The 25,752-nt window shown below is 52.2% G+C and overlaps 2 protein-coding genes across 2 annotated transcripts in view; one reads left to right on the forward strand and one right to left on the reverse strand.

Moving 5' to 3' along the window:
- Positions 1–3,054: 3,054 nt before the first annotated feature.
- On the reverse strand, positions 3,055–15,304 carry DEXI (Dexi homolog). Its single transcript, XM_021698152.1, has 2 exons — positions 14,372–15,304; positions 3,055–3,715 (listed from the first exon to the last, which is right to left on the reverse strand). The coding sequence occupies exon 1, from the start codon at positions 14,805–14,807 to the stop codon at positions 14,520–14,522; it is 288 nt and encodes a 95-aa protein (XP_021553827.1). The 5' UTR covers positions 14,808–15,304; the 3' UTR covers positions 3,055–3,715; positions 14,372–14,519.
- Positions 15,305–17,437: 2,133 nt separating this feature from the next.
- CLEC16A (C-type lectin domain containing 16A) overlaps positions 17,438–25,752 on the forward strand; it is a 145,709-nt gene continuing 137,394 nt past the window's right edge. The window contains exon 1 of the mRNA XM_044915263.1: positions 17,438–17,694. Coding sequence (XP_044771198.1) covers positions 17,615–17,694 — 80 coding nt within the window. The 5' untranslated portion in view covers positions 17,438–17,614. The remainder of the gene's footprint in view (positions 17,695–25,752) is intronic.

A 25,752-nucleotide genomic window follows, 5' to 3' on the forward strand; every position in this document is an offset into this window, starting at 1 on the left:
ATCTCACGGGCATGTCCACCGTTTGAGTTTATACCGTGATTACCGTTTTGGGGCGCCCACTGTTCAGTTATCGAACGCATCACAAACTCCCCCCAAGATGCAGTCACTTAAAACGACTTTATTCTGCTCCCAGGCCGGTCATGTGGGCTGGGCTCGGTGGGCACGGCAGGTCTCTGCCCCACTCCGCGTCAGTGGGGGCGGCATGAAGTCTCGGAGACTCCATGCCGGCTGGGGGCCTGGAGCCTTGGTTCCTCTAAGGAACCGACAACAGAGGGGGAGCCTCTCCACGTGTGCTAATTTGGGCTTCCTCATTGCATGGCAGCTGGGTTGAAGGGCGGTCACCTCAACTGGAAGAGGGAGATAGAGACAGAGACCACAGAGAGAGGTATCCTTTTCATGACCCAGCCTTTCGAGTCACATAGCACCTCGTGTTCCATATTCTTTGCCCCATGGGACAGGGGCCGTGGCTCTTCTACCACTCCCCACGCCCCTCGGCCCCCCGGCAGAATCCACCGTGGCCCAAGTCCTATCTCTCCGGAGAGGATCTTCCTACGGCATCCCAAGCTTTAGTGGCGTATTTGTTATTTGGGGCTCGGGAAGGTTGATGCCCCGTAAGCCTTGCAGAGGGGATATTTCCCTCTGCCTCTGTCTGACTTGGCGTTCTAACCTGGGAGCCACTTCTTAGTCGAGCCGGCATCTTGCCTTGGCCATGCCGAGCGTGGAAGGGACCTGGAAGCTTTGCTGTCTACACCGAGGGCTGCCAGCTCAGCTGGTGTTATTTTTACTGGAGCACGGCCTGCTTGGTCAGAAGTCCCAATTCGGGACAAGCTGGCTTTCTCCCGGCGGCAGCTCTGTGGCACCAGCCCTGGTGGCCGGTTCCCAGACTCTCCTCCTCTTCCCAGAAAGTGGGAGTCAGGAGTCAGGAGGATCAGAGGGATTTGGACCCAGCTGCCGAGTTGGCAGTCCCTGCGGAGAAGGATGTTGTCTTCTGCCTTGGCCCTGCTGCGAAGGGCACCGGGCGTTCTGACCCAGGCTTGGGTTTTAAATAGCATGGGCATCACTCTGCAGGGACTCCCGTGTGTGCAGCCACAGGGGTGCGCGCCCCTTAGCTGGGTGGGGAGGGCACCATCACAGAGATGTTGTTCCGAGATGACAAACTGTAATAGTCCGAGGCCATGGTTATTCGTAGTTCTGACTTCTTATACGACAGCTGCCATTTACTAAATAAGGTGATACCCGTAAAGTGCTCAACACAGTGGAGGGCTATAGTAGGTGTTCAATAAAAATTAGCAACCATGACTTTGTGCCAGTACCATATTAAGCCCTTCCTGCTCAAAGGGACCACAGCCTAGGGCCAGCAGCAGACTCCAGAGCTAGACCACGTGGGCTCAGTGCCCAGCTCACCACTTGTGCAAATTACTTCTCTGTGCCTCAGTCTCATCGTATGTAAAATGGGCATAATTACAGTACCTTCTTCACTATGCAGAGATTCAAGGAGTTAAGACACTGACAGCAAGAGCCTGGCATACAGCTCAATACTTGCTAGCTGTCCTTGTTATGTATCAATCTGTGCTTTGTTCCTGCCTCTGCCTGGAATGTTCTTATTAGGCCCTTCATATTGGACAACTTTTGATCCTGTAGAACTCGGTTTAACTGACAGCTCCTCAGGAAGGTCTACCAGACCATCCTATTAAATAGACACCCCGACCCCCACTCTCCAAACTGGTCATTGGTTTATTGTTTTCATGCTTATTTGTTGTGGTTGTCTGCTCTTGTCCTAGGATGTGAGCTCCAAGAGGGCAGCTCATTTGTCTGCTTTGTTCATTGTTGTGCCCTCCGTACCTTGCAAGGTGCCTGAACATAGTAAGTGCTCAAGAAACGTTTGTGGAATGAATGATCCTCACCACAACTCTGCTTATGTGTTTTGTTCATTCCACAAATATGTAGAAGACATAGTGGGCTACTCAATAAAATGCTCAAGGTTCCTGCTCTGGGAAGTCTTGTATTTTAGTAAATTAGAAAAACTCCCTGGGCAGGGCTGTGTGGTGTGGTTGGGTGGTCCGTGCACTGCACAAAGGCACCTGAACAAGGGGGCAAATGGGGGTTGCAAACCAGTGTGGACTCTGCTTGCCAAGCTGCGATGTCAGCCCAGCGGGGCACCTCTGTAATTATTAGCACAAAGTCATCTTATGAGGTACGTAAATTACTGTCCCCATTTCACAAATGTGACTTGCCTAAGGCCACACCCTGTAAAGGAGGGAGTCGAGATGCCAACTCGCCTTTCGGTTTCCATGGAGGGGTGGCTCTCCATTGGTACAGGCACAGCATGCTGGGACTGCTCTCTGAGAGCCATTTGCTGGGGGGGGGGGGGGAGCGATGCCCAGAGGAATAAACTAAAAATAAACTAAATAAATCCTGCTTCCCCTCAGGCCTCTCCCCCATCAGAAACCTCTCCCTTCGCCCGCTCACCTCTTTTCCTGGGCCTCTCAGATGTGTTCTGTTCACAGTCCTTGATGCCCTTTCTTAGCAGCACAGGAAGACGAGGGTTTCTGGGGCTGTTTTTTTTCTCTGGAGTTCTGCGGGGGGCTTGACCCTCCCTCGCCTGTGTCCTCACCCACACAACGGAGCCAAACATTGTGCCTTGTGTAACTCAGTGTACGTGAGGGTGCTTTGAGAAGCATCAGGCACTGTGCAGAATGAGAATCACGGCTATTTTCTGATGAAACTGCAAGTCGACCCAACTTCACCCGTTCACCTGCTCCCTCCCTTCCTGATTCCCTGCGCTGTGGGCACGCAGGGAATACCACGCCTCCCGTATCTCTGGGATCAGGGCCACTAGGCCTTGGCCACCACGCCCCACAGCCTGGCCCTGGCCTTTCTGGCCTGACCCCCCGCCAGCCTGGCTTGGGGGGAACTCTCCCAGCCCTGCTGGGTCCCAAGCCGGGGAGGTCCTGACTCTTCCACCTTTTGTGGAATGCGAGGTCCTGCCTAAGGGCTCCCTTCCCAGATTTCCAAAAAAAAAAAAAAAAGAGGCAGGGCCCCCACAGGCTGGAGTTGCATACATGTTTTAATTGAAAGAAGTCAGCCTCCTAGGTATTGCTTTTACAGGTTTCTCAACATCAAGTATTCATACCACTCACATTTTCAAAAATACTTCTGGCCAGAGGAGCAACGTGGCATTCCCCCGGCATGATGTATCAGTCCTGGCAACTTGATGAAGAACAAGCAACTTGAAATGTGTAAGTCACACCCAACCCTCAGCCCCTGACACGATCTGTGGCTTCTTTTCCTTCTGACTTACTCCCTGAAATAGTCACTGCATCTAAGACCAGCCTCGGGCCCAACCCGACTGGGCTGGGGGCTCCAGTGGCATCAGATGAAGCTGGGAGTGGCTTCCGTGTGTGTCCACAGTTTGAAGTATCCTCTCGAAAGATTAAGTGGGAGAAGCAGGTGCAGTCGGGGATGAAGAGCAGGGAGGCAGACTCTGGCTGGGTTCTTGTAAACATCCATCGCAACTGTGAAAGGTCAAAAGCCAAGGCAAGGCCATGTGTGCGGCGCTGCGGGCGGGGGAGGTCTTCGGATGCCCCTGCCTTTCCCCTTGGGCAGGGGCAAAGGCCTTCTGGGCCTCCACTCTCAGTCTCAATCTCTCCGCCCCACCCTCCTGGGTCCGGACGGAAACCTCTCTGTTGGCACGGAGCTTTTGGGGGAAGCAGGCCTAGCGAGAAGGGAAAAGGGGTGTTACCAGCACGAAAGCACTGTCCTGCTGTCGCCCATTTGGTGGTGGCCTCAGGAGGCTTGGGGCGGGGCAGGGAAGCCTTCCTCCAACCCTTGTATTCGGGAACCATCAGAAATCCCAGACGCAGGCTGGTCGTGTTGTCCTACAACTTTTATGAACTCTTTTTTAATGAATTTGCCTGATTTCTAAGGGCCCTGGACTGGACAGCCAGTGCAATTTTCACTTGGGAGAGGAAGGATGGTCCATTCCTGGGAGGGAGGAGGGGGATCCTGGTACCTGAGGAAGGAGGGCAGTGTGCTCAGGGGTCACCCAGGGCCTGCTGGCCAATCTGAGCCCCAGGGCTGCTGAGCAAGCTCGGGTAGTTGGCAGGGCTTGGCAGCACCACCTACCTTGCCCGGAAAATGCTTTGCAGGCTACCGGAAGGCTGTGGCCACAGCCAAGCTACTCAGCAGCCCCGCTGCGCTGGTCCTCCAAGACATGGCATCATCCACGGTGCCTGGCCCCTCGGCTGGTCCCCATTTCCCATACCCTTCACTTTACGTGTCTAGCTGGGTGACAACGAAAAATGCACCCTCACCCCATTTCCAAGGGGCGCCGAGGGGGCAGAACTGCTTCTACTGAGAACTATGCATCTCCCCAAGGTTCAGAGAAGCCAAGTGACCTGAGTCACACAACTGTGACAGGCAGAGCTGCCACTGGACTGGTGGCAAAGGTAGAAACCATCATAATAAGGCAGCTGCCACCCCCTGAGCTTTTACTATGTGCCACGAGCCCCAGGCAGAGGCTGCGGGTGCCTTGCTCCGTTCCTTCCGCTCACCCCTCCAGGGCATGCCGACCTGGCAGCTTCCACCTGCAGGGACCTGCCTCCAAAGCCTGCCTGGCCCCCAGGCTGCAAGCGCAGGCAGAGCCAATGTCTCCCGAGAGCTGCCTTCCAACCAGTGATGACCAGGAAGGCGGGGGGTCAATACCCCAGCTCCTGCACCCTGCAGCTGAGTCTCCACCTACCCTGGTCCCCGGAGTTCCTGAGCAGGACTGAGCAGGGCTGCAGTGGTGACCTACTGGATGACAGAACCCTTTCCTGTCTCACCAACCCACTCCGTACTGGTAGTTCTGGGATCACCTCCCGAATACACGACTTGCACTTGAACCTTGGTTCTGGGGTCTGCTCCTGGGAGAGCAGACCTGAGACAGAGCAGTAACTATATCATGTCATTCAGCCCTCCTAAAACTCCTGGAACGACACATTATTATGAGTCCAGTTTACAGACAAAGACACTAAGGTTCAGACACGGTAAGTAACTTGTCCAGGATGCTCAGTTCTCCAGGCTTTCGTTCCACTGGAGATTTTCAGCACTACCTAATTTCATACCTCCTGCATGCCAGGTCCTGAGCTGGGTGCTGGGGACCCCGCGATAAATGCGGCCATGCTTTTGAGACACAATCTGGTGAGCAATCGCAGCCCAAGGTAAGACACCCGACAGGAGGGAGCACAGGGGACGGATGGATCCCAGAGCCCAGGCAAGGCTGTGCATGAAGAGCATGCCAGGTAGGGGGCAGGCTGGTGACAAGGGCACAGCAGGCCCTAGAACCCCCTAGAGTTTGGTACAGGGAAGGAAGCAAGAAGGTAAACCATGGTGGACACACAGCTGGAGAGGGGAGGAGGGGCCAAGTCAGCCACGTTTCTTGTGCTATCTGCCAGATTCACCTTCTAGAGGCCAGCTGGGAACACATCCTTTCACTGCTGAGACCCTCCCTGGCTCCCACTGATGACACAGGCCAAGTCCTTGCGTCCTGGGGCCCCAACCCACTCCCCACTGGACCTGGCACGAGGGGGAAGCCAGGGCTGAAGCCAGAGCACTGGTGAGCTCAGCCCTCTAGAAAGGTATCTATGCCCCCCCCACCCCTCCCACCAGGAATCCCCCTTCTGCTGACCTCCCTCCAAGGAACTCCTAGGGTTCCCTGTGGGGCCAGTGGTGGTGCTCCCCAGAGCAGGGCTCACTCTAGAGATCTCCAAAGCAGGGGTTCATACTTAAGCCCACTTCAGACTTGTGTGGACTGGGTGTCAGAGAGCACAGAATCACCCCCAGCATGGGGACCCACTCCTCTCCCAATCTCGGTGTCCGCCACAAGCACGGAGTCCAGATAAGCGTCAGTCTGGCTGGAACGTGTCTCCGACATGTGCCAATCTCCCATCTGACCAGGCCCAGGGCCCCACAGGCGCCGGCTCTAGCTGGATCCACTACTGTTCTCTGTTTTCACCGCGCTATCTGCAGGGTCACCTTCTATTTATGGCAAGTGATGCCAGGTTTCCACTTCTGATAGTAATAGAAAGTTCCTGTCCTTCCAGAGCATCGCTTCACTTTAAAAAGAGCTCGTTTAAAGAAAACAAGGACACAAATGAGAATTCAAACAAGAGAGCAGAAATTGCTGACAGTGTCATATGGGGTTTCGGAAACCCCGATCAGGGTTGGTCCCACTCCTTCCACAAAGGGCCCAGACAGGCCAGGGACCTGCCCTAAGTCACAGAACAAGGTGAGGACTGTCCCGGTCTCTGTGTCCTTGGCTGGAGGATGTCCTGAGACCACTCATCTGTGCCACCCACTGTGGCTGTTAATCAGTCCCCTGCTCCTTAACTTGCAAGTCTGGCCTCACAGCAAACCCCCCAATGAGAATCTTGAGAATCTCAGTAACAGGCGGTATTTCTCCAGCACTCTACACTTACCTTGTACTATCTGCTTTAACTCTTGTCCTAGCTCATGTATTCCTCAGAACAACCCTGGGTGGCGGGAGGGGGGGGGGTGACCAAGCAGGCTCATCGGGAATTTCAGATGGGGCTCAGAGAGGCTTCAGTAAATTGTTCAAGGCCACACAGCTTGCAAAGGGCAGAGGAGGGATTTGAACCTCCGTGGTCTGATCTTAGGTTCATCTCTTTCCTCCCAGGCATCCTGGAGATGCTGCAGCTTGCAGAATCCAAAGCAGTGGGCTCTCCGACCTTCTAATATCATTACAGCATGACAGACAATTCATTAGCCGTTGGCTTTTTTTTTCCTTCTTCTTTCTTTCTGAAACTGTAACCTTTCATTCCAGGCTACTCCCGAGAGCTGGACAGAGGAAGTGGCCGGCTGACTCATTTCTGTCATTAAAGAATGACAGCTGGGCACTTGATCCATTTTAAGCAGCAGCGTCTCGGCTCACTCCCTCCGGGGAGAGTGCCTAGTTTGGGATCGGCCCTTGTGTCTGAGGGGTGCTGTCGGGCGATGCTCTGGACAGAGAATCTTGCCTTCCCACAGTCCTCCTGGGGGGCAGTCAGGGCAAGGCCTATCTGTGGGAATCCTGGCTCTGTCCCTTCCTCGCCGTGTGACCTCAGGCAAGTTATCTCTCTGGGCCTATTTTCTTCATCTGAAACAGAAGAATGGTACCCACCTCGTTGGGATGTTTGTTGTGAGGATGACATGAAGTCACATCAGTGGAGTGTCTACAATACACGAGGCCTCGGCACGCAGTGGTCCCTCCCCTCCTTCCCACCTGTTCCCAGCTAGCAAACACACCAGGCAGGGGGCCTCCTCAGTGCTGGAGGGCCTTCTGAAAACAGTAGCCCTGTCGCCCTCCAAAGACCTTGTGTGCTGGAAACCCATTGCTCGCTCCTCTTTCCCATGCACCAACCGACCAATTCAAGTGGCTAAAGACAGATGTTACCCAGGGCCAACTGGGTGTCCACCGTGGTCTCAGTGACGGGCTGTGTGCAGGACCTCTGCCTCAGCTAGTCCAAGAGTTCACGGCTGGAGGGGGATGGGAAAGGAGATGCTGCCTGGCTGCCTGCGTCCCTGATGGAAGTCAGTGTTCTGGAGGAACAAGGATTGGTTTCTCAAACCCGGATTCGGCTTTACATGTCAGCTGCTGACCCTCACCAGCTATGGGTTTGTGAAGATTCTTGGTTCAGAACGTGTCTCCAGCTGGTCGGTGCCTCAGACTTAGTGAGGCCCTTCTGAAGGGTCAGCGTTGGCCCAGGCGATGATTTATTTATTATCTTCAATCAAGGCACCTTTTTTTTTTTGATCATCAAATTTTTAAAAGGAACCTTTGTGTCGCTATCATGAATAAATAAAAAACAGAATCATTTCGGGATGCCTGGGTGGCTCAGTCAGTTAAGCGTCCACCTTCGGCTCAGGTCATCATCTCAGGGTCCTGGGATCAAGTCCCGCATTGGGCTCTCTGCTCAGTGGGGAGTCTGCTTCTCCCTCTCCCTCTGCGCCCCTCCCCTCCGCTCATGCTCTCTCTCTCTCAAATAATAAAATCTTAAAAAAAAAAAAAGAACCACAACAGAATCATTTGTCATAAACAGAAGGCAACGCTAAAAACAAATATGATGAAAATGAAACCATTAGCTCTAGCCAGATACCGCTGGCCCGCAAGACTGAGCCCGGGTCTGGTTTCTCTGGTCAAAGGGAGAAGTAGCAGGTGCCCAAGAGTGGCAGGGCACCGAGAACCTGGCCACACTCTGCTTCGGGGGCCTCACCTGTACCAGAGGACCTCACTTGAGGAAGCACTGGGAATGTGGCTAGGAGGCCCCACTGACCACCTCATAGCTGGGTATCCGGGATGAGTCACTGAACGTCCGCAAGCCTCAGTTTCCCTCCCTGTATAAGGGAGCTAATGAGCCCTGCCCCTCCTGCTTCGTGGATAATGTGGATGATGCTTTGGGGCAGCTAGGAGATGTGGGAGAGGAAGTTATTTTTAACCACCCAGCCAATTCCCCTGCCAGGAAGGAATCCCAGGAATGAGGCCTTCCCCATCCAGGGGTGCCTGGAACTAGAGCTTGCTCCCAGCCCCTCCCCAGGCGGGGAGCAGGGAATGGCAGCCGTGATGGCACCAGCATCCCCTGGACTCACCGGGTACCAGTTATCATCACCCTGGGCTGCTTCAAAAAACAGAGCTGAGGTCCCAGATCCCATCCCAGATCACCCTTTGCCTTAAAGGCACAGCCACATCCTCCCTGGTAATGGGCCCCCAAGAGGAGGAGGCGAGCACCCGAGGAAAGGGGAGGCTTCTCGGGCTTGTCTGTGTCTGACACACCATCAACACAGTACCATTATTAAGGGCTACACGCCATTCTTTGAAAAATAAATTCACATTAAAAAAATAGATTTTTGAAAAATGAAGTACTACAACTAGTGGATTTGATCATAACTACAAGCGATAAAGGGAGAAATAGTAACTTCACAGCGGGGAGACCCAGCAGACACCACCTTAGCCAAGCCATCAAAGTTAACCTCACCAGCGGTGGAACAGACAGATGTCATGGGTCTCCCAGATACCCTAAACTCACTTCTCTGTGGGGCCCCTGCCAACAATGCATCATCTGAGCCTAAGCTCAAGAGTAAACATCAGATAAACCCAAATGGAGAGATAGTCTACAAGACACCCGACTTGTACTCCTTCAAAATGTCAATGTCATGAAAGATAGAGACAGAGTGAGGAGGTCAGGATTGAAGGCAGCTTGAGAGACACAACAATTAGGGAAAAGGGTTATCTGCATGATGGGATCTGGGACCTCAACTCCGCCTTCTGATTGGGAAAGGTCACTACTGGGACAATCTCACAGATCTGAAGAAAGTCACAGATTAGATTGGTCCTAGGCTTGCATCGGGGTTAAATTTGCTGATCTCGACAATTGCACTGCGGTTATGGAAATGAATGTCCTTGATCTAAGAAACTATACAGTGAAATATTTAGGAGTAAAGGAACGCAATGTCTGCAATCGCTTTCAAATGGTTCAGAAAAATAGCTATACATATATGTATACGTGGATATACACACGCACGTATATAGTGTGAGCCCACATTGCCTACGTGAGCAAATGTGGCAAAATGTAAATCCATACAATTGGTGACTCTGGGTGAAGGGTATGGGGGACTTCTTTGCACTCTTCTTGCAACTTTTATATACCTGTGAAGTTATTTCAAAATAAAGTTTTATTTAAGAAACTCAGCAAAAAGGAGGGAGATCTACATAGGAGGCCTGGCAGAGCCATGACCACCATTCCGAGGTGGGATTTGGGAGCCCCCTCCTGGACTCCCCCTGCAGCCCCTGCGAACCCAGCACTGGGTTGCGGGGCTCAGCTGTCTCACACAGCTTTGCTCCCCTGGCCCCTCACTCCTCCTTTCTGGGCCTCAGCTTCTTTATTTGTGAGATGGGGATAATGCTGCCTGTCCCTTTAACTGTGATCTGGATTTCCCACATGCAGGCTAAGCTTCAGAAGTTCTGGGGGAAAGACAGCAGGTAAATCAGGACTACCAACGGTCAAGTTGAGAGGAGCCCTTAATTTTTTCGACACAAGGACTGTGAGGGTCTTCCTTGGATGAAACCTCCAGTTTGCGTAACTCGGAGACAAGGGAGCTGAACCCCTGGCATCTCAGCTGTCTTGAGGCCCCTAACGGGGCCTCTCCTGTCCACAGGGGCAGCGAGCACCCATGCACCCTGTGGCCAGCACGCTTCCAGGTGAGCCTTGTGCTAGGACAGAGCTGGAAGGTCAGCCAGGCCTGGGGTGCCCATGCCTCTCCTCGCCACCATCACCTGTCTCTTGTCTGGACCACAGCTATGGGAGACCGCCTGATTCCCCTCATCTGCCCTGACCGCTCTCCTTCCCCTCACTCCTGGCAGGAGCTCCACCAGCGGCCTGTGGGATCGCCCATGACTTCAATCTATGGTCCACGTCCCTGCAGAAGGTCTGGGTTTCTGAGCAGAGCGGTGACATGCCAGCCGGGGTGTCCTGCTGCCGTCTCAGGCTACAGACTGGAATGGAGGGACCGGGGCAGGTGGATCAGGAGCAGCTGTGGCCCCGAGTCAGGACCCAGAAGCCGGGAGACCCTGCAGTAAGTAGACTGATGGGTCTGGTTACCCTAGCTCTGTGTCTGAGCTACACCAGGCCCCACCGACTCTGGCAGCAACGTTCTGCAGGCTCTCCATTTCCGGTGCAGAAAGGCTCTCCCCCACAGCCCTCCCTCTGTGCCAGGAACAGCGACAGATCAATCCAGCTGCTCTGCCTCCGCATCGGAAGTGCTGGGATGTGAGGACTCTCCCTGGCTCCCAGGCCAGCCGCAGTGGCCCTTTCTCCTGGGAACGAGGGAGCTCCTGACTCCCCACTCCCTGCGCCATGGCAATGATTAAAACTCTAAGAAAACTGCAGGCCACGGCTTGCTCCACAGGGCTCCAGATCTCTTGGACTTTGGAGACCACAGGCAGTGGGAAAGCTGTCCTGAGGGTCCCAAGCCAGGAGGGCAGGGTGGGAAGTCTGTCCCAGTGGTCCACACTTGAACCCACCCAGCACTCAGGCAGGCAGTCCTCTGTGACTCATCATGGGATAGAAGAATTCATGCATGATTGCACATGCAGGTTTATACATTTGCAAGAGCCTGAGTGTACACACTTTCCATTATATCTGACTGTTAATGCTAGCAGTGGTTAATAATATATCACTTACTGTACACAGGAAGGTCTGCGAGCTGTACGTGTATCTCACTTAATCCTCACAACGAGGAACATTTCATTACCCCCACTTTTTAGAAGAGAAAACTGACACAGAGGGAGATACGGAACATGCCCAAGGTCACAGCTAGGATTGGGATTTGAACCAGGTTCTTGCTCCTCATCCCAACCCTAATACTGCCTCCTTCGATAAGTGCTCAACAAAATTGGGTGGACCATACTGTGTGGGCACATACCCAAGAGAAAAAAAGAGAAAGAGAGCAAGTGAGTGCACCTTGAGATCCATCCAGGCCCCACTGCCTAGCATGCCCCACACCCTTAGTCAGTGCTTCCGTGACCTTCTCATGCGTAACATGAGAATACGTTCACATGAGAACAAGCCAGAAAGAATGAGATCTGACTACCAATGTTCTGCTTACAGAAACGGGCCCAGAGCTGAGGCCCATTTTTAGAGATTTCCCAAAGGCTTCTCCCGCTCCTGGCTACCCTTCCCCTCCCCCAGTCTGGGCATCCCTGGTCCTGGGGCCAAGAACGCCCCGGCCTGGCTTCAGGACTGGGGAAGAAGGAATCCTGTGCATGGTTTCCCCACTTCTTCAGGCTCGAGTATTGCCCCCAGTCCCCGGCCTCCCTACCTCCCAGCTCAGGTGGGCCCAGGCACTCTGACAGCTTTGCAAGGAAAGGTGTCCCTGAGACACACTTCCTGGCTTTTCTGCGCAAACAGCCTTTGCTGCAAAGTTTGTCGAAGCATTTGGGCTTCAGTTTTTGGTTCAGAGTCTGCCAATGTTTTCATTTGGAAGGGGAAGTGTTTCTGTTGATGTGGTGAAGAGATAAAATAAGACATTCTTCACCAAGTTACAAGTCAAGCGCTTGGCTTGGAGGCAGAGATTCATTTTCAGATCTGCAAGGCCTAGCACAGGGCCTGGTAGAAGAGCAGGCAGAAGCAAAGTTTGTTGAATAGCTGACTGAGTGAATACGTAAAGGGCCTAGAACCAGGCATGGTCAATGATCAGTACTCAGTCCAGGTTTTGACTGGTTTTCACAGGTTCTACCTTTAAAAGGTGTTCTCAGTCTGTGTTTCTCCATCTTCAGCAACCTTGCCCTATCCAGGCCCCCATTACCTCCAGCCCGAGCAACTAAACAGTTTCTAACTGGCTTCCCCGCTTCCATACTTGCCCCGACAGCCCATTCTGCCCACAACTGCCAAAGTCATCTTTGCAAACTGTAAATTGAACTTGTGTCATCTCCTGCTTCAAACCTTCTGATGGCTTCCCATTGCTCATGGCCGTGGCCTCCCAGGTCCTGTACGGTCGGCCCCCACCTGCCCCACAGACCTCTCCTGGGGCTGCTCTTTAGCCACACTGGTCTCCTTTTGGTTGCTGCAAAAACCAACTCTCCTACCCCACAGCCTTGGCACTAGCGACTCCCTCGGCCTTGACTGGTTTTCCCCAGATCTTCAGTCTGGCTCCTGCTACCAATTTAGGGCTCAGCTCAACTGTGTCATCTCCTCAAAGAGACCTTCCCTGACCCCCCCCTTCTAAAGCAGCCCATCTCTATTCTTCTGCTTCGCTCATTCAACAGACATTTATTGAGTGCCTACTAAATGCCAGGCGCTGTTCTAAGTGCTGAGAAAGCAGCAGGGACTCAATAGGGATGCCCAGGTCCTTCCTACATGTCCTCATGGCTCTCAAAAAATCTGATCATCTTGTTTGGGAATCTGCTTGTCTCTTCTCACCAAGGGCCAGGAGGCCACAGCTAAGTCTCTCTTGTTCACTGTGTTCACCCACTGGGCACAGTACGTACTCCGTAAACATTTGTTAAAAGAACGGATGGATGGATGGATGGCAGGCAGGTAGGTAAGGAGACTGGGTAAGTATGCAGGGCAGCTGACCCACTCTCCACCTGGCACTTGGTTCTTGCTAAGGTCTCACTGAGCTCAAATGAAGTTTTATCAAAGAAATCTCACTGTCCCCCTCTCAGGGGGAGCCCTCAGCCCTCAGCACTACCACCAGCAGGTCCTGCCCCACCCTGCATTCCCTCTTACTATGGTCATCTTGGCAAAGGCAGGCCACAGAGGGGAGTTAACTCAGCCTGCTTGGCGTAAATGGCATTAGTGTCCGTCTTCTAGAAGGAGCTCTTGTCACCTCAGTATCCTCCCTTCATTGCCATTCAGGCCCTGTGCCTAGTGACACTGCACATAGTCCAGTGGAGGGGCTCAGCCAAAGAGTGCCTGCAAGTCCCATGAACCTTCACCAGACCCAACAGCCTGCCTACCTCTCTCTCTCTCTCTCTCTCTCATCTTGTTCAGCTGCCTCTCTTCCCGGCTCTGAGACTTTGGCCAAGTCCCTCTCCTTCCTGGACCTTCATTTCCCTCCCATCAACGCACAAGGTGGGGCAGGACACACAGCTTCCTGGTCGCAGCCTAGAGGCAGGACTTGAACACCTCAGTGCAAAGATCCTGTGGTCCCTACTCCCACCAGCCCAAGAGCTCCCTGAGGCCTTGCAAACACTGCAGGCAAAGCCAGCCCCAGCTTGCCTGGTCTGCGAGAGCAACCTGCGAAACTGGCAGTCCTTGCAGATGCAAGCTGCACAACTGTCGAGCTCGGGCACCCTGAAACCCGACCCCCAAGTAGCAGCAAGCCCAAGGCCAAAAGTAAGTGCAGACTGCTGAAGGAGGTTTCTCCTCTCTGATTCAGCAGGGGCCCCACCCAGACCCCAGGGGCCACAGGACAAAGGTGGTCACTGCCTGGCTTGCTACCTCTCCTGACACTCCAAATCTTTATCCTTCCAGGACTATGGGAATCCCCAGAAAGCCAAGGTCACCATCAAGCCAGACTGAGGCAGAAGGGAGGAGCTGACAGCTCTGCCTCGAAGGGATCTGGGTGCAAAGGCGCTTACAAGCTGTGGCAGTAGGTACTATGGCTAACCCAAACACCCCTTAGGCTCTGCCTCCCTTCCCCTCTTCAACAACAACTGTCACCTTCATCAGAGAAAGCCTTCCAGCCCCAACTAAAGGCCTAAGAGGGTCTGGCCATTGCTGGCAGCCCAACAGACCTCCAGGAGCCTGGGGGAAGGGTGTGTGTCTGGTCTGGAGATGCCACCCTCTTCGCCAGCGCCCCCAACCCACCCTCATCTGGAACAGAGGGCACTTACAGGTCTTGGAGGCCGGAGACGGCCTCGTCCTGCGGATCCCATCCCTGGCCCGACGATGCCCCCAACCAGCAGCGGCGGCATGATTTGGGCGGCTGGTCCAGGCCGAAGGGTGAGGGTCGTTGGGGGGAGGGGAGGACGGTAGCCAAGCCTACTCCAAGTAACCATCGAAGACATCGAGCTCGGAGTCGGCATCGTAGAGGCCCGAGCCGGGGTCGGAGAGCACTCCGAGGTCCACGAGCGCCTGGTCCATGTCCTCGGGCAGGAAGACGAGGCCCACGTTGAGGACAATGTACTCCATGAGGAAGGCGTAGTATAGGATCAGCACATTGACGAAAAACAGGCCCACGTAGAACATAGAGGGCAGCAGAGACGGCGGCACGTAGGGGACCAGGGGGCCCAGCGCGTCCAGGTGGGCCGCGACCCGGGCGCCGGGCATGCAGGGGTCGGCGAGGGCGGCGGCCCGGCGATCCCAGCGATCTCAGCCGCTGCGGCGCCCGGGCGGCCGGCAAGGGGGCAGTTCAGCCATCCAGGGGCGCCCCGGGGGCTGGACCCAGGCGGCGCTGGGCCCCGGCGGTGCCCCGCCGGTGTGCGCCGGCCTCTGCGGACGCGCCCCGGCCCCTGAAACCTGCCCGGCGGGGTCCACGCACCCCAGATGTGCCCACACGGTCCTCTCGATCCACCCGGCGGACAGGCAGGCCCTCCCCCTGAGATGCCCGGCGGCTGCCCGGGTCCTCCGACGCGCCTCGTTCGCGCTCACAGGCCCTCGCAGCGCCGGCGGGGACCCCACCGCGGCTCAGCGTCGAGGGCCAGTCCCGGCGGCGGTCTCTCCAGCCCCGCCCGACAGTTCCTCGAGCCCCCTCCGCGCCCCCGCAGGCCCAGGGCCCATGGCTGCGGCCGCAGCGTCGCCCTCCGGGTCGCGTTCCGAGCACCGCCTCCGGAGCGGCCCCGCGCTCATTGGCCCGCCGCCCCTTGCCCGCGCTCATTGGCCCGCTCGACTCCCGCGCTCATTGGCCCGAGCCATCCGGAGGCGGTACCGATTCGCTCCGCCCCTCGGGGGCGCTGGCCTCTGAGCTGCTTCCCGGGTTCCGGGCTCCGCCCAGGTTTCAAATCAATTGGCTCTGCGAATCCCCCAGGGAGTAGCGGGGGGGGTTGGGGGGGCTGGGAAGAGACAGAACACAGTTCAAAACTAGACGTATCCAAAAGGTTAAGACAGCTGAAGGAAACCCCCGAGCTTCCTCAGCAGACCCCCTTGGACTTGGATATGGCGTCACGACTCAGTTTACCTGTCAAAAGGAGGCAGGGTAGGGGGGCGGTGAATTTATCAGTGAAAATCTCGGACTTTCCAAAGTGGCAGTTTTCCGTGGTGGGGAAGATTAATCAGTGCCTCCTTCATCTCTCCAAATTCTGGCTGCCAGAAGGTCTGCCCATTGCGAGGATGTGCATAATAGGGTTCAGGGACACTTGAATAAAGAGATTCCCAGGCAGGTCAGTCCTGCAGCAGTGGGGTTGCTTCTTGTTTTGCTTTGTAAACGATGTTTGAAAACAGGACGTGGTTAAACATTGAAACAACCAAGAAGTACATAGAAAAGTGAGTCTCGCCTTCCTTGATTCCCCTTCTCATGAGCGCCCTTGTATATCTTTCAGGAGACTGATCTTGCCCAAAGCGCCTTCCGGAGCAGTTCAACAGACCTTTACTATTTTTTAAAGATTTGATTTTTAAGTAATCTCTACACCCAAAGTGGGGCTTGAATTCACAACCCCAACATCAAGTGTCGCATGCTCTGCTGACTGAGCCAGCCAGGCGCCAGGACAGACCTTTAAATCTCAGGTCACACTGAGCTGGGTGTTTTACATACATCGCTTAATTGCAGCTAGACGTGGCTGTGTAGTGTGCTACCCCTTTGTACAGATGAGGAAATCTAGGCCCAGAGAAAAGGGAGGGCCTGGAAAGATGCTAGGTCTGTGTGTGTTTGGAGATTAGACCTGCCCGTTTTTCTCCATTTCTGTCTCTTTGCCCCTTTACATGAATTACAGAGCAAACCGTTAAACCTCCAACTGCTGAAGGTGAAATACACCTTCATTCCGTCACTCATTCACTCTGCCAATATTTGTTGAGACCCTATGATGTGCCAAACTTTGTGCTAGGCAGTGGGGAGAACATGGGCCCTCAGCCCAACTCTGAGCACAGTTAATGGGACACAGTAGGCCTTAGATAACTGCGGTGTAGAAAGGAATGAATGAATGGTGAATAGGGCAGTCTTGCCTCCAGGTAGCTTAACTTCTACTCCAGGATAGAAATTTAGATACATTTTCTTGGCTTATGTGGGGAGTTGGATGTTTCTTTTCTTCTTCTTTTTCTTCAATGTGGTAGTTTTGGGAATTGCTTGAATTTTGGGTGAAGACTAGAGAAACCCTCTGAAAGCAGAGGAGGTTCAGTTTTGGTACATTGTTGCCTGAAGGCCTTTCAAAATCTATTTTTTAAGTTTAAGTGGAAAAAGAAAAAAAGCTATAAGGACAGTCAAGACCATTGCCGATTTGGTACAGATTAATTTACTGGGGCATAAAATGAGGGTGCCAGGGTTTGAACCACGCACGGACTAGCTGCATGACCTTGGGTAAGTCAACCCCTCTGTGATTCAGTTTCGCCATAGGTAGTATGGGGATGGATGATAGTACCCAGCTCCTAGGTTGGTGGTTAGCCTTAAATATCAGTATATGTAAAGCGCTCAGGACGGTGGCACATAGGATACGCCATGCAATAACTATTCTTATTCTTATAATACAAGCTAAAGATTGTAAACACTGCGGTTACTTTTAAGCACCCATCTTCACCGATTCCCTCCTCAGGGCTGCGCGCACAGGCTTCCCATTCCCGCCCACCCTCCGATACTGCGGGCTCTTCCCCCTCCTCTCGCTCCGCCTCTTCTCCAAGGCCGCAGGCCCGCAGTTGCCCGATGCACGCCGGGCCTTGTAGTTCGTTCGCAGAGTCCTGTCGGCGGGGGCCTCGCGAGCGAACTGCACTTCCCAGCGTTCCTCGTGGCGGCGGCCGTAAAGCGCGGCGGTCGAACGGCCGGTTCCGGCTGAATGTCAGTGCGGAGCTGTGGGCCGGGGAGGAAGGTGGTTGGCGGTCCCCCTACCACCTCCGCCGTTGCCTCCTCCGCTTGTGTTGCCGCTGCGGGCGCCCGGCCGCTCGGCCGCTCGGGCATGAGACCGTGAGGCGGGCAACGCGTCGGGGCCGCCAACATGTTTGGCCGCTCGCGGAGCTGGGTGGGCGGGGGCCATGGCAAGTCTTCCCGCAACATCCACTCCTTGGACCACCTCAAGTGAGTGTGTTGGGGGCTGAGGGGCCCAGGCCGCGGGGCTGGACGTGGGGTTGGGGGCGCATAGCCCCGGGCTGGGGGCGCTACGAGGTGTGAGAGCGAGGTGGAGGGCGGAGAGAGACCCCCGGGAGAGGCTGTACGATGGTTAAGAGCGAGGGCTCTGGAGTCAGGGCGCCTGGGTTCGAACCCTGACACCGTCGCTCCTCGCTGTGTGACCTTGGGCAAGTGGCTTAGCTTCTCAGAATCTCAGTATCCCCATTTGTAAAGTAAGGGCATAGATTTCAGTTTACGGATGCAGACTTCGTTCTTCCCGGGGGCAGCGGTGGGCACCAAGCTTCTGAGGGTGGTACTTCTTAGGCTGGACAGCTTAGGGGCCAGAGATCTGGACCTGGGAGTCAGATCGGGGTTCGAATCTAAGTGTGTGAATTTAGGCCTCAGTTTCCTCAGTTGTAAAGTGGTTATAGTGACAGCACCTACTCCCTGTGGTTGTTTTGAGGGTTGGGTAAGGGAATGCTCGTAAAACTGGAAGCATGTACAAGTGCTCAATAAAGGACAATCGTTTAAATTTTTTTTCCCCTTGGGGGAGTCTAAGGAGGGGAATATCAGAAGTAGAGCTCTGGGGGAGGACAGGTGGCCAACATGGTCCTGGGAAGCAGGAGTGCACAGAATGGCCTTGCAGTCAGACCTGCATTCAAATCCTGATTCTACCGCTTAATGGCTGTGTGACCTTGGCCAAATTACTTCACTTCCTTGAGCCTCTGGTTCCCCATCTGCAAATGGGGATGGTATACACTGTTCAAGGATTCAATAATATCATGCATGGAAAGAGATTGATCTAGTGTCTCTTATACTGTAGGTGGCTAATAGTTGTAGCTGTGTTTATCAGCTAGGTAAGGCCTTCCCAGACCACCCTACCTAAAGTGCTTACCCACTTCAGTTCCTTTCCTTCTGATCTTTCTCTTGCTTTCGTTCAATGCCTGTCTTCACTATCTGCCTTTACCCTGTTTTTTATTTCTTTTCTGTCTGCTCCTAAACTGGTACTTCCAGGAGAGCAGAGACTGCTTGTTCTGCTCACAGCTGTATTTCCAGCATCTAGCGCTGTGCCTGGCACACAGTAGGAGCTCAGTGGCTACCGAAAGAGTGGGGAAAAAATGGGTGAATTGGGGACAGGTCCAGAGCATGCAGACAAACCTAGGATTTTGGGGGGGGGTGAGGCGATGGAAAATAGAGATTTTTGTGGAGGGAATGACTTCAGGGAGAAAAATCTAGTGGGGGGGGCATTTGGGTTGGGAGTAGGCAATCCTTTGGTGGTAAGAAATAGGCTGGTTTCCAGAGGGAGCTCTGAAGATTACTAACGGGAAGGAAGAAGATTAGAGGGGGGAGGCAGGGAGCAGTAGAAGGAAGACAGGGGCCCAGGGAAAGGATTGGTGGGAGGGAAATCAGCTGGGGCTTCTCATTTGGCCAGGGGTCGGGGTGCTGTGCTTCTCAGCTATGTCTTTTCTAGCACGGAACAGGCGTTTCATAAATGTTTGTGAGTCTCAAAGAGTTGGGGGGGGGGCAGGAGGGATCAGTATGTCGTAAGGAATGGTTTTAGGGAAGTGATGAGAGGACATAGGGAGGAGAGAGGCACAGGACAGGATGGGGGTGTGTAGGGAAGTCAGGAATCTTAAATGGGACGGCAGCTGGACTGGAAAGGGAGAGGCAGAAGGATTTCAGGAATTTAGAGAGTGGGTAGATGTGGCTGAGAAGGGGAGGATGGTTATCTAAAGGACGTTGGGCCTCCGGCCAGCATCCAGGCACCTGCAGGCTTTCACCTAGCTCTGCCTGCCTCCAGCCCTTGTAAAGTACTTTAATAATTATTGAATGCATTTTTTTTTTTTGGTGCCAGGTACTTATTGAGGACTTCCTGTGTGTTATTTCCTTTAGTCCTCACAAGTCTGTGAGTTATAGGAACTGTTACTGTTTTCCATTTTATAGAAGTGGAAACTAAGGTTCAAAGAGGTTAAATCACTTGCCACAAGGTGACAACAACTGAAATGGTCAAAAAGCCTGGATCTGACTTCAGTGCTCGCACCACTGCACTGTCTTTCTGAAGGAAGCTGCTTCCTAAGTCAGTTTGGGCAGACTTTCAACTTGGTTGAGTCTCTCTGCCTGATGGGGCATCTTTACCCGCCAGCCAGCCAGGGATTGGTAAAGGTTCTCAGATTCCTTTGAAGTATCTGGGAACTGCCCAGGTTCATTGTTGAGGTTAAAAGGCCATTGGGTGCTTTTGGAAACCTGAGCTGCCTGTCCTGGATCAGGCAGATCAGCTTAATCCATATTACAGTCTGAGGAACCTGGCAATTTGCAGACTGCTGTGGGGCTTAGAAGATCCCAAAATGACTTGGAAAAGAATGTCATAAACAGCTAGTGCTCACCCCAGTGCTTGTGATGTTCTTCATTTGGCTCTGATAGTAAGCATCTTGGGCCTTAGGTACAGAACAGCTCATTCCCTGAGGGAGTTCATAGGCTGGTGGGGGAGACAGCCATAAAACCAGTGACTGTACAGCAGGACAAGTGCTGGGAGCTCTGTAGTCAGGGTTCTGTAGGAACCCTTGGAAGCTTTCTGGGGGAGGCAACACCAGAGCAGAGTCTTCAAGGACAGAGCCATCATGTGGGGCCGCAGGATGTGGGAGGGGGACCCTGGGGTTTGTGGAGTATCAATGTGGTGCTGGTGGTTGTAGGAAATAAGACTGGAGGTAGAACGGGGCTTGGGCTTCATCTGACACGAAGGGTGACCAACCATCCCGGTGTGCCTGGGACTGAGGGATTTCCCAGGACATGGGACTTTCAGTGCTAAAACTGGGAAAGTCTTGGTCACCCTAATATACTCTTAGCTTGACCTAGGGCAGTGTGGGTGGAGAGGAAAGATTAAGATAAAGAATTTAGATTTTTTTTTTTTAAAAGGTTTTTTTGGACATGAAAAGCACCTAGGAACCCTCCCCGTTTTAAAAATAGACTTTATTTTTAAGAACAGTTTGAGATTTAAAGAAAAATCGAGAAGATAGTACAGAGAGCGGGAATTGCTTTTGAACCACATTATTCTTCTAACATTCTCAGCTTTCAAACTGGAAAGGAATCTTTCTGTTAGACAGGGTTCGACTTTGCTAAGTAGTGGGAAACTGTGTGCCTGTGGTCCTTGTGTACTGAATTGAGTTAGAGATTCAGTTGAAGCAGACTGAGATAGTAAGAGGTTATTGGCTACACGTCACGGGTGGTTTATTGCCCAGACTAGTAGCAAGGCCGTGACACTGACTAACAAATGCCCACCAGCAAGCAGAACCTTTACTGAGATGGAGTTGTGTGATTGCTTCTGAAAGATCACCTTTAGCAGGAACCGCAAGTCCACAGATTGGTAGAACTGTTTTGGTGTTGTGTTGTGCTGTCCCCTTAATTCTGATTACCTTTATGTGTGGGTCAAGATTCTTGGTTGTGAGTGACCGAAACCCAGCTGGAATTGCCTTATGCCCCAAACAGAACTGATTGGCTCCTGTCCCTGAGCAGTCTGTCCTAGCTAAGCCATGGCCAAGTCCAGGTGTTCAGACAAAGCTGTCAGCATCTGTCTCTTTCCAGTTCTTGTCTCAGCTTTCTTCTGTGTTGTTGGTGTCATTCTCAGCAGGCTCTAGGCTTACATCGTATCAGTCTAGCAATCCGTGGGAAAAAGAGCTTTTTCTCTAAATATTGTCCAGAAGTGAGTATAGTTGGACCAACCTGGGGTCTCATGCCTGACCCTGAGCTAGTCACTGTGGCCAGGGGTATGGGGTGCTCTAATTGGCCCTTGCCCGGAACTGGGGCAGCATCAGCTCCTCCCAAGCTAGTGGACAGAGAATGAGAGAAAGGGGTGGTTTCCCCTGGGAAAATCTGGGGTTCTTACCCAAAGAGAAGGGGAATGTGTATCTAGCAGGCAGATGCTCACCTGTTCCCGGTTTAGTCAACTTTTGCCTAAGATAGCACTGATTTTTTTTTTTTTTTAAGATTTTATTTTTTTGAGAGAGAGACAGCGAGAGAGGGAACACAAGCAGGGGGAGTGGGGGAGGGAGAAGCAGGCTTCCCGCGGAGCAGGGAGCCTGACGCAGGGCTCGATCCCGGGACCCTGGGATCATGACCTGAGCCGAAGGCAGAAGCTTAACGACTGAGCCACCCAGGCACCCCAGCACCGATTATTTTTAAGAGTATAGTATTGCCAGACTAATTTTTTTTTTTTAAGGATATCATATTTACCATTTCACTTATAGTGAGCCCGAGGCACCCATTATGTCAAGTCCAAGTTCTTCCATCCAGGCCTTCAGAGTGCTCTAGACTCTGTTGCCATCCTTCTAGTTTTGGAGCACAGGTGAGGGCCTTCTAATGCAGGCTAGGGAGTCAGGAGCATCCTTGGTAGGCAGACACCCATTTAAAGGGAGGTCTAAAAGATGAGAGGTGTGCCAGACTATAGGGGGGAGGGTGGACGCGGGGATGCTGTAGGCAGAGGAAACAGTGATTGAGAGGCCTGGAGGAGAGAGAGAGAAAGAGGGGCTCAAGTCATTCAGCAAGGGCTTGCATATGGGGGCAGGGGGAAGTGTAGGACCCCAGAGCAGATCGATGAGGCAGGAGAGGTCACAAAGAACTCTCCTTAAATCACATTAAGGAATTTGGACATCAGGCTGAGAACAATGGGCAGCCCTTGAAGGTTTTTTTTTTTTTTTTTTTAACAGGAGTACCGTGGTCCAGCCAAAATTTGCAGGGTAGGTTGGGGGAGGGCCCAGCAGGAGGTGGGCATCCAGTTGGACCGCTGCGGCCTTCTGGGAAGTGACGGTGGCCACCTCCCCTAATCCAGGGGTGTTTCTTGTGCTGCTTCACCTTGATGGGCCCCCTGTCTCACTCTCTGTGACACACACCTCACATGCCCGCCTGTCTGCATCTTTGCTCTCTCCACTTGAGCTCTCCTCTTCCTGCCCATCCAAATGCCCACTGTATTACTGAAATACCAATTCTTCCATAAAAATTGCCCTGGTGACTTCAGCAGCAAGAAGCTCTACCGTCATCTCTAATGTCACTTGTCCTTACTCCCACTCAATTAATACATTGTCATGTACAGTCTTCCCATCGCCACAGTTAGACCAGCTGTTAGATGCTCTGGGCTTTTCAAGCTTTGTCCCAGCCGTGAGTTAGATCCCCAGGAAGCTGGCCAGGGTTCCTCAGGCTTGTCCTTTTGCTGTCACAAATGGTCTTACTTGAGCATATGTTGTCTCTCCCAATTTGAGCATAAGCTTCACAAGGACAGAGACCTGGGTGGCTTGTTCACCTGGGAATTGTCAGATGCTGGCACAGGGCCTGGCACACAATGAGTGATCAGCGAGTATTTGTCACAGGTGAACGAAAGAGGCAAGTTCTGGCCAGGCTTTTCTTAACAATGGCCTGCTCTGGCCAGTTTGGTCCCCGCGTCCATGCTGGAGCTGTGACTTTGTGTGTAGGGCTGCAAGCCCTGCCTACACCCCTGTGTGGTTGTCAGCATCCCAAATCTCAGACCCAGTCTCACTGGCTGGCCCAGTTTGACATCTTTCTGGGGTGATTCATCGGGAGAAGCACCACTTATCACACTTGTCCCCAATCCTCTGGTCTTATTGCACCCCATGTGGAGCTTCTCCTTGTCCTGTAGGCCAGAGGGCCGGGCATTGACCACGTGTGGTTCCCAACGCACAGAGGGAATGCTCTGGGTAGTCTCTGCCCTGGTACTGAGCAGACCGAACAGACAAAGGCTCCGTGTCCCTCTGTCCCCCAGACATTGTTATTTGGGGATGTGTGCTTTGTGGGGAGTGGACTTCTGGTCTCCTAAGGCCTCTGCCACTCCACTTATCCTTCCTCACACTTTAGCTTAAGTTTCAGGATTTTCCAGTAGGAGCATCCTAAGAGGCATATTATGATACAGGTCATAAAACTTGTATGAACTTAGTGTGTGTCTCTGAAGTGGACATAATGATTATTGACTGTAATGGTTTAACCTGTGAAATAAGTGCCTCTTGAGAGAGCAGGGTCTGTGGAGGCAGAATTTGTTTACAGTTCATCGTCCTTGGCGAGGAGCCTCTGGTGTGTTCGTTGTGCGCTGGCAACAGGCTCTGGTTTTCTATCCAAACATTTCAGACTCTTCAGCTTATCACTCAACGTAGAGCACACGCCTTTGCAGGGTCTGATATTGAGATTCTACATTCTACAGAACTTGTGCTGGAGATATAATGATGTTGGCTGTTTTCTGAAGAAATAGAGTAAGGGTCAGTTATAAGTACTGACTTTAAGATCGGATATGTATTTTCATGCCTTTTTGGTTTATTGTTTATCTGCTTGGTTTCCTTGCATGCTAGGCATTCATTTATAACTTCATGTAAATGCTTGCTAATAATAGTGTTTACTTCGTTGTTTGCATTTTCTATCCTATCATGGTTATAAGCAAGGGGTCTGGAGTCAGACTGCCTGGGTCCCCTGCATCAGGACTCTGGGCAGATCCTAGCCTCCCAGAGCCTCAGCTCCCCAGAGCATCAACCCCGCTTATTTTAAGGGTTTAATGAGTGAATACATCTGAAGCACTCAGAAGAGGGCCTCGCAAAAGAGCCTGGCTGCAGCTGTTTTGATGATGATGATAAAAATGTGCACACACAGAATTTGAGAGAAAATGTTTTCATTGTACCAGTGATCATTGTAAGAGAAAACTCTGTCCTTCTGCCCTTGGAAACTTATCTGAGATAGGGACAGAGCCTTGCACACCAAGACAGCCATGGTAACATTGTTGATCATCTAAACAATGAGGAATCCTAATGTCCAGCAGAAGAGTAACTGCTGTGCTTGTCCTGTCAACTGTGTAGCCATTACAGATGCTTGCAAATGGTTGTCAATAACAAAAATGCTTTTATTACCCTAAGAGGGGGTGGGAAAGATGAGCAGGGAAATGGATCTGCAGCAGGAGCTCAACTACCTGAATATCCACAGCAAAGGACAAGACCCAAGGAAACAGATCACATTCCAGCAGTGCTCATCTCTGGGCAGTGGCGTAATTGACAGGTCTCTTTTGTTGTTGAAGCATTCAACCTTCCTAAAATGAGTGTTACGCTCAAAATCAGAAAGTTATTAAGCTATATTGATATCTCTAGATAGTTGAATTATTTGATCTTCCAAAGCTCAGGAATTAGGTGCAGCGTTAAAATATTAAACCTTAATCCATTCAGCTATCCCCCCCCGCCCCCGTACATTTAAGCAAACATATGTTGAGGGCCTCTTCTTCCTTCCTTCCTTCCTTCCTTCCTTTCCCATTACCTAAAACAGCGTGCTAGGGTATAGTGGGGCGTGAAAAGATGAGCAAGGTACAGGTACAATCATCATAGAAATTTGGAGGTTGAGATGTAGTGGGTGTTTGCATCTACCAACAGCAGACATTTAGAAAATGAGTATTTCAGGCACTACCATTTTACAACAGCATCAAAAAACATTGGTTACCTACAAATAAATCTAGCAAAAGATATGCCAGACCCTATCCAGCCAACAATGAGAGAAATGTAAATGTCATGATGTTACCTTATTGTAAAGATGTCAGTTCCCGCTATATTTAGCAAGAGATTTAGGGCAATCTTTTTTTTTAAGATTTTTTATTTATTTATTTATTTGACAGACTCTTAATGACTGAGCCATCCAGGCGCCCCGAGATTTAGGGCAATCTTAAAGGAAATCTTAGCAAGTAGTTTTGTGGAAGTTGAGAAGGGGATTTTAGAATTTATATGGAAATGTAAAGGGCCAAGAATAGCCAATACAATAATGAAAAAACAAAGGGAAAAAAGTTGGAGGAATTCCATTATCACATAGCAGGATTTATCGTAAAGCTGCAATAATCAGACACCGTGGTATCAGCACAAAGATAAACGAATAGATCCGTGGAACTAGAGCATTCAGAAAGAGTTCCCACAAGTGCAGTCATCTGATAAATGACAGGGGTGACATTAGAGTGCATTGGAGAGAGAACTGAGGACCTTTTCAGTAAATGACGCTGAGTCATCTAGA

This window comes from Neomonachus schauinslandi, chromosome 5, assembly GCF_002201575.2.
Source record: "Neomonachus schauinslandi chromosome 5, ASM220157v2, whole genome shotgun sequence".
Taxonomy (NCBI): domain Eukaryota; kingdom Metazoa; phylum Chordata; class Mammalia; order Carnivora; family Phocidae; genus Neomonachus; species Neomonachus schauinslandi.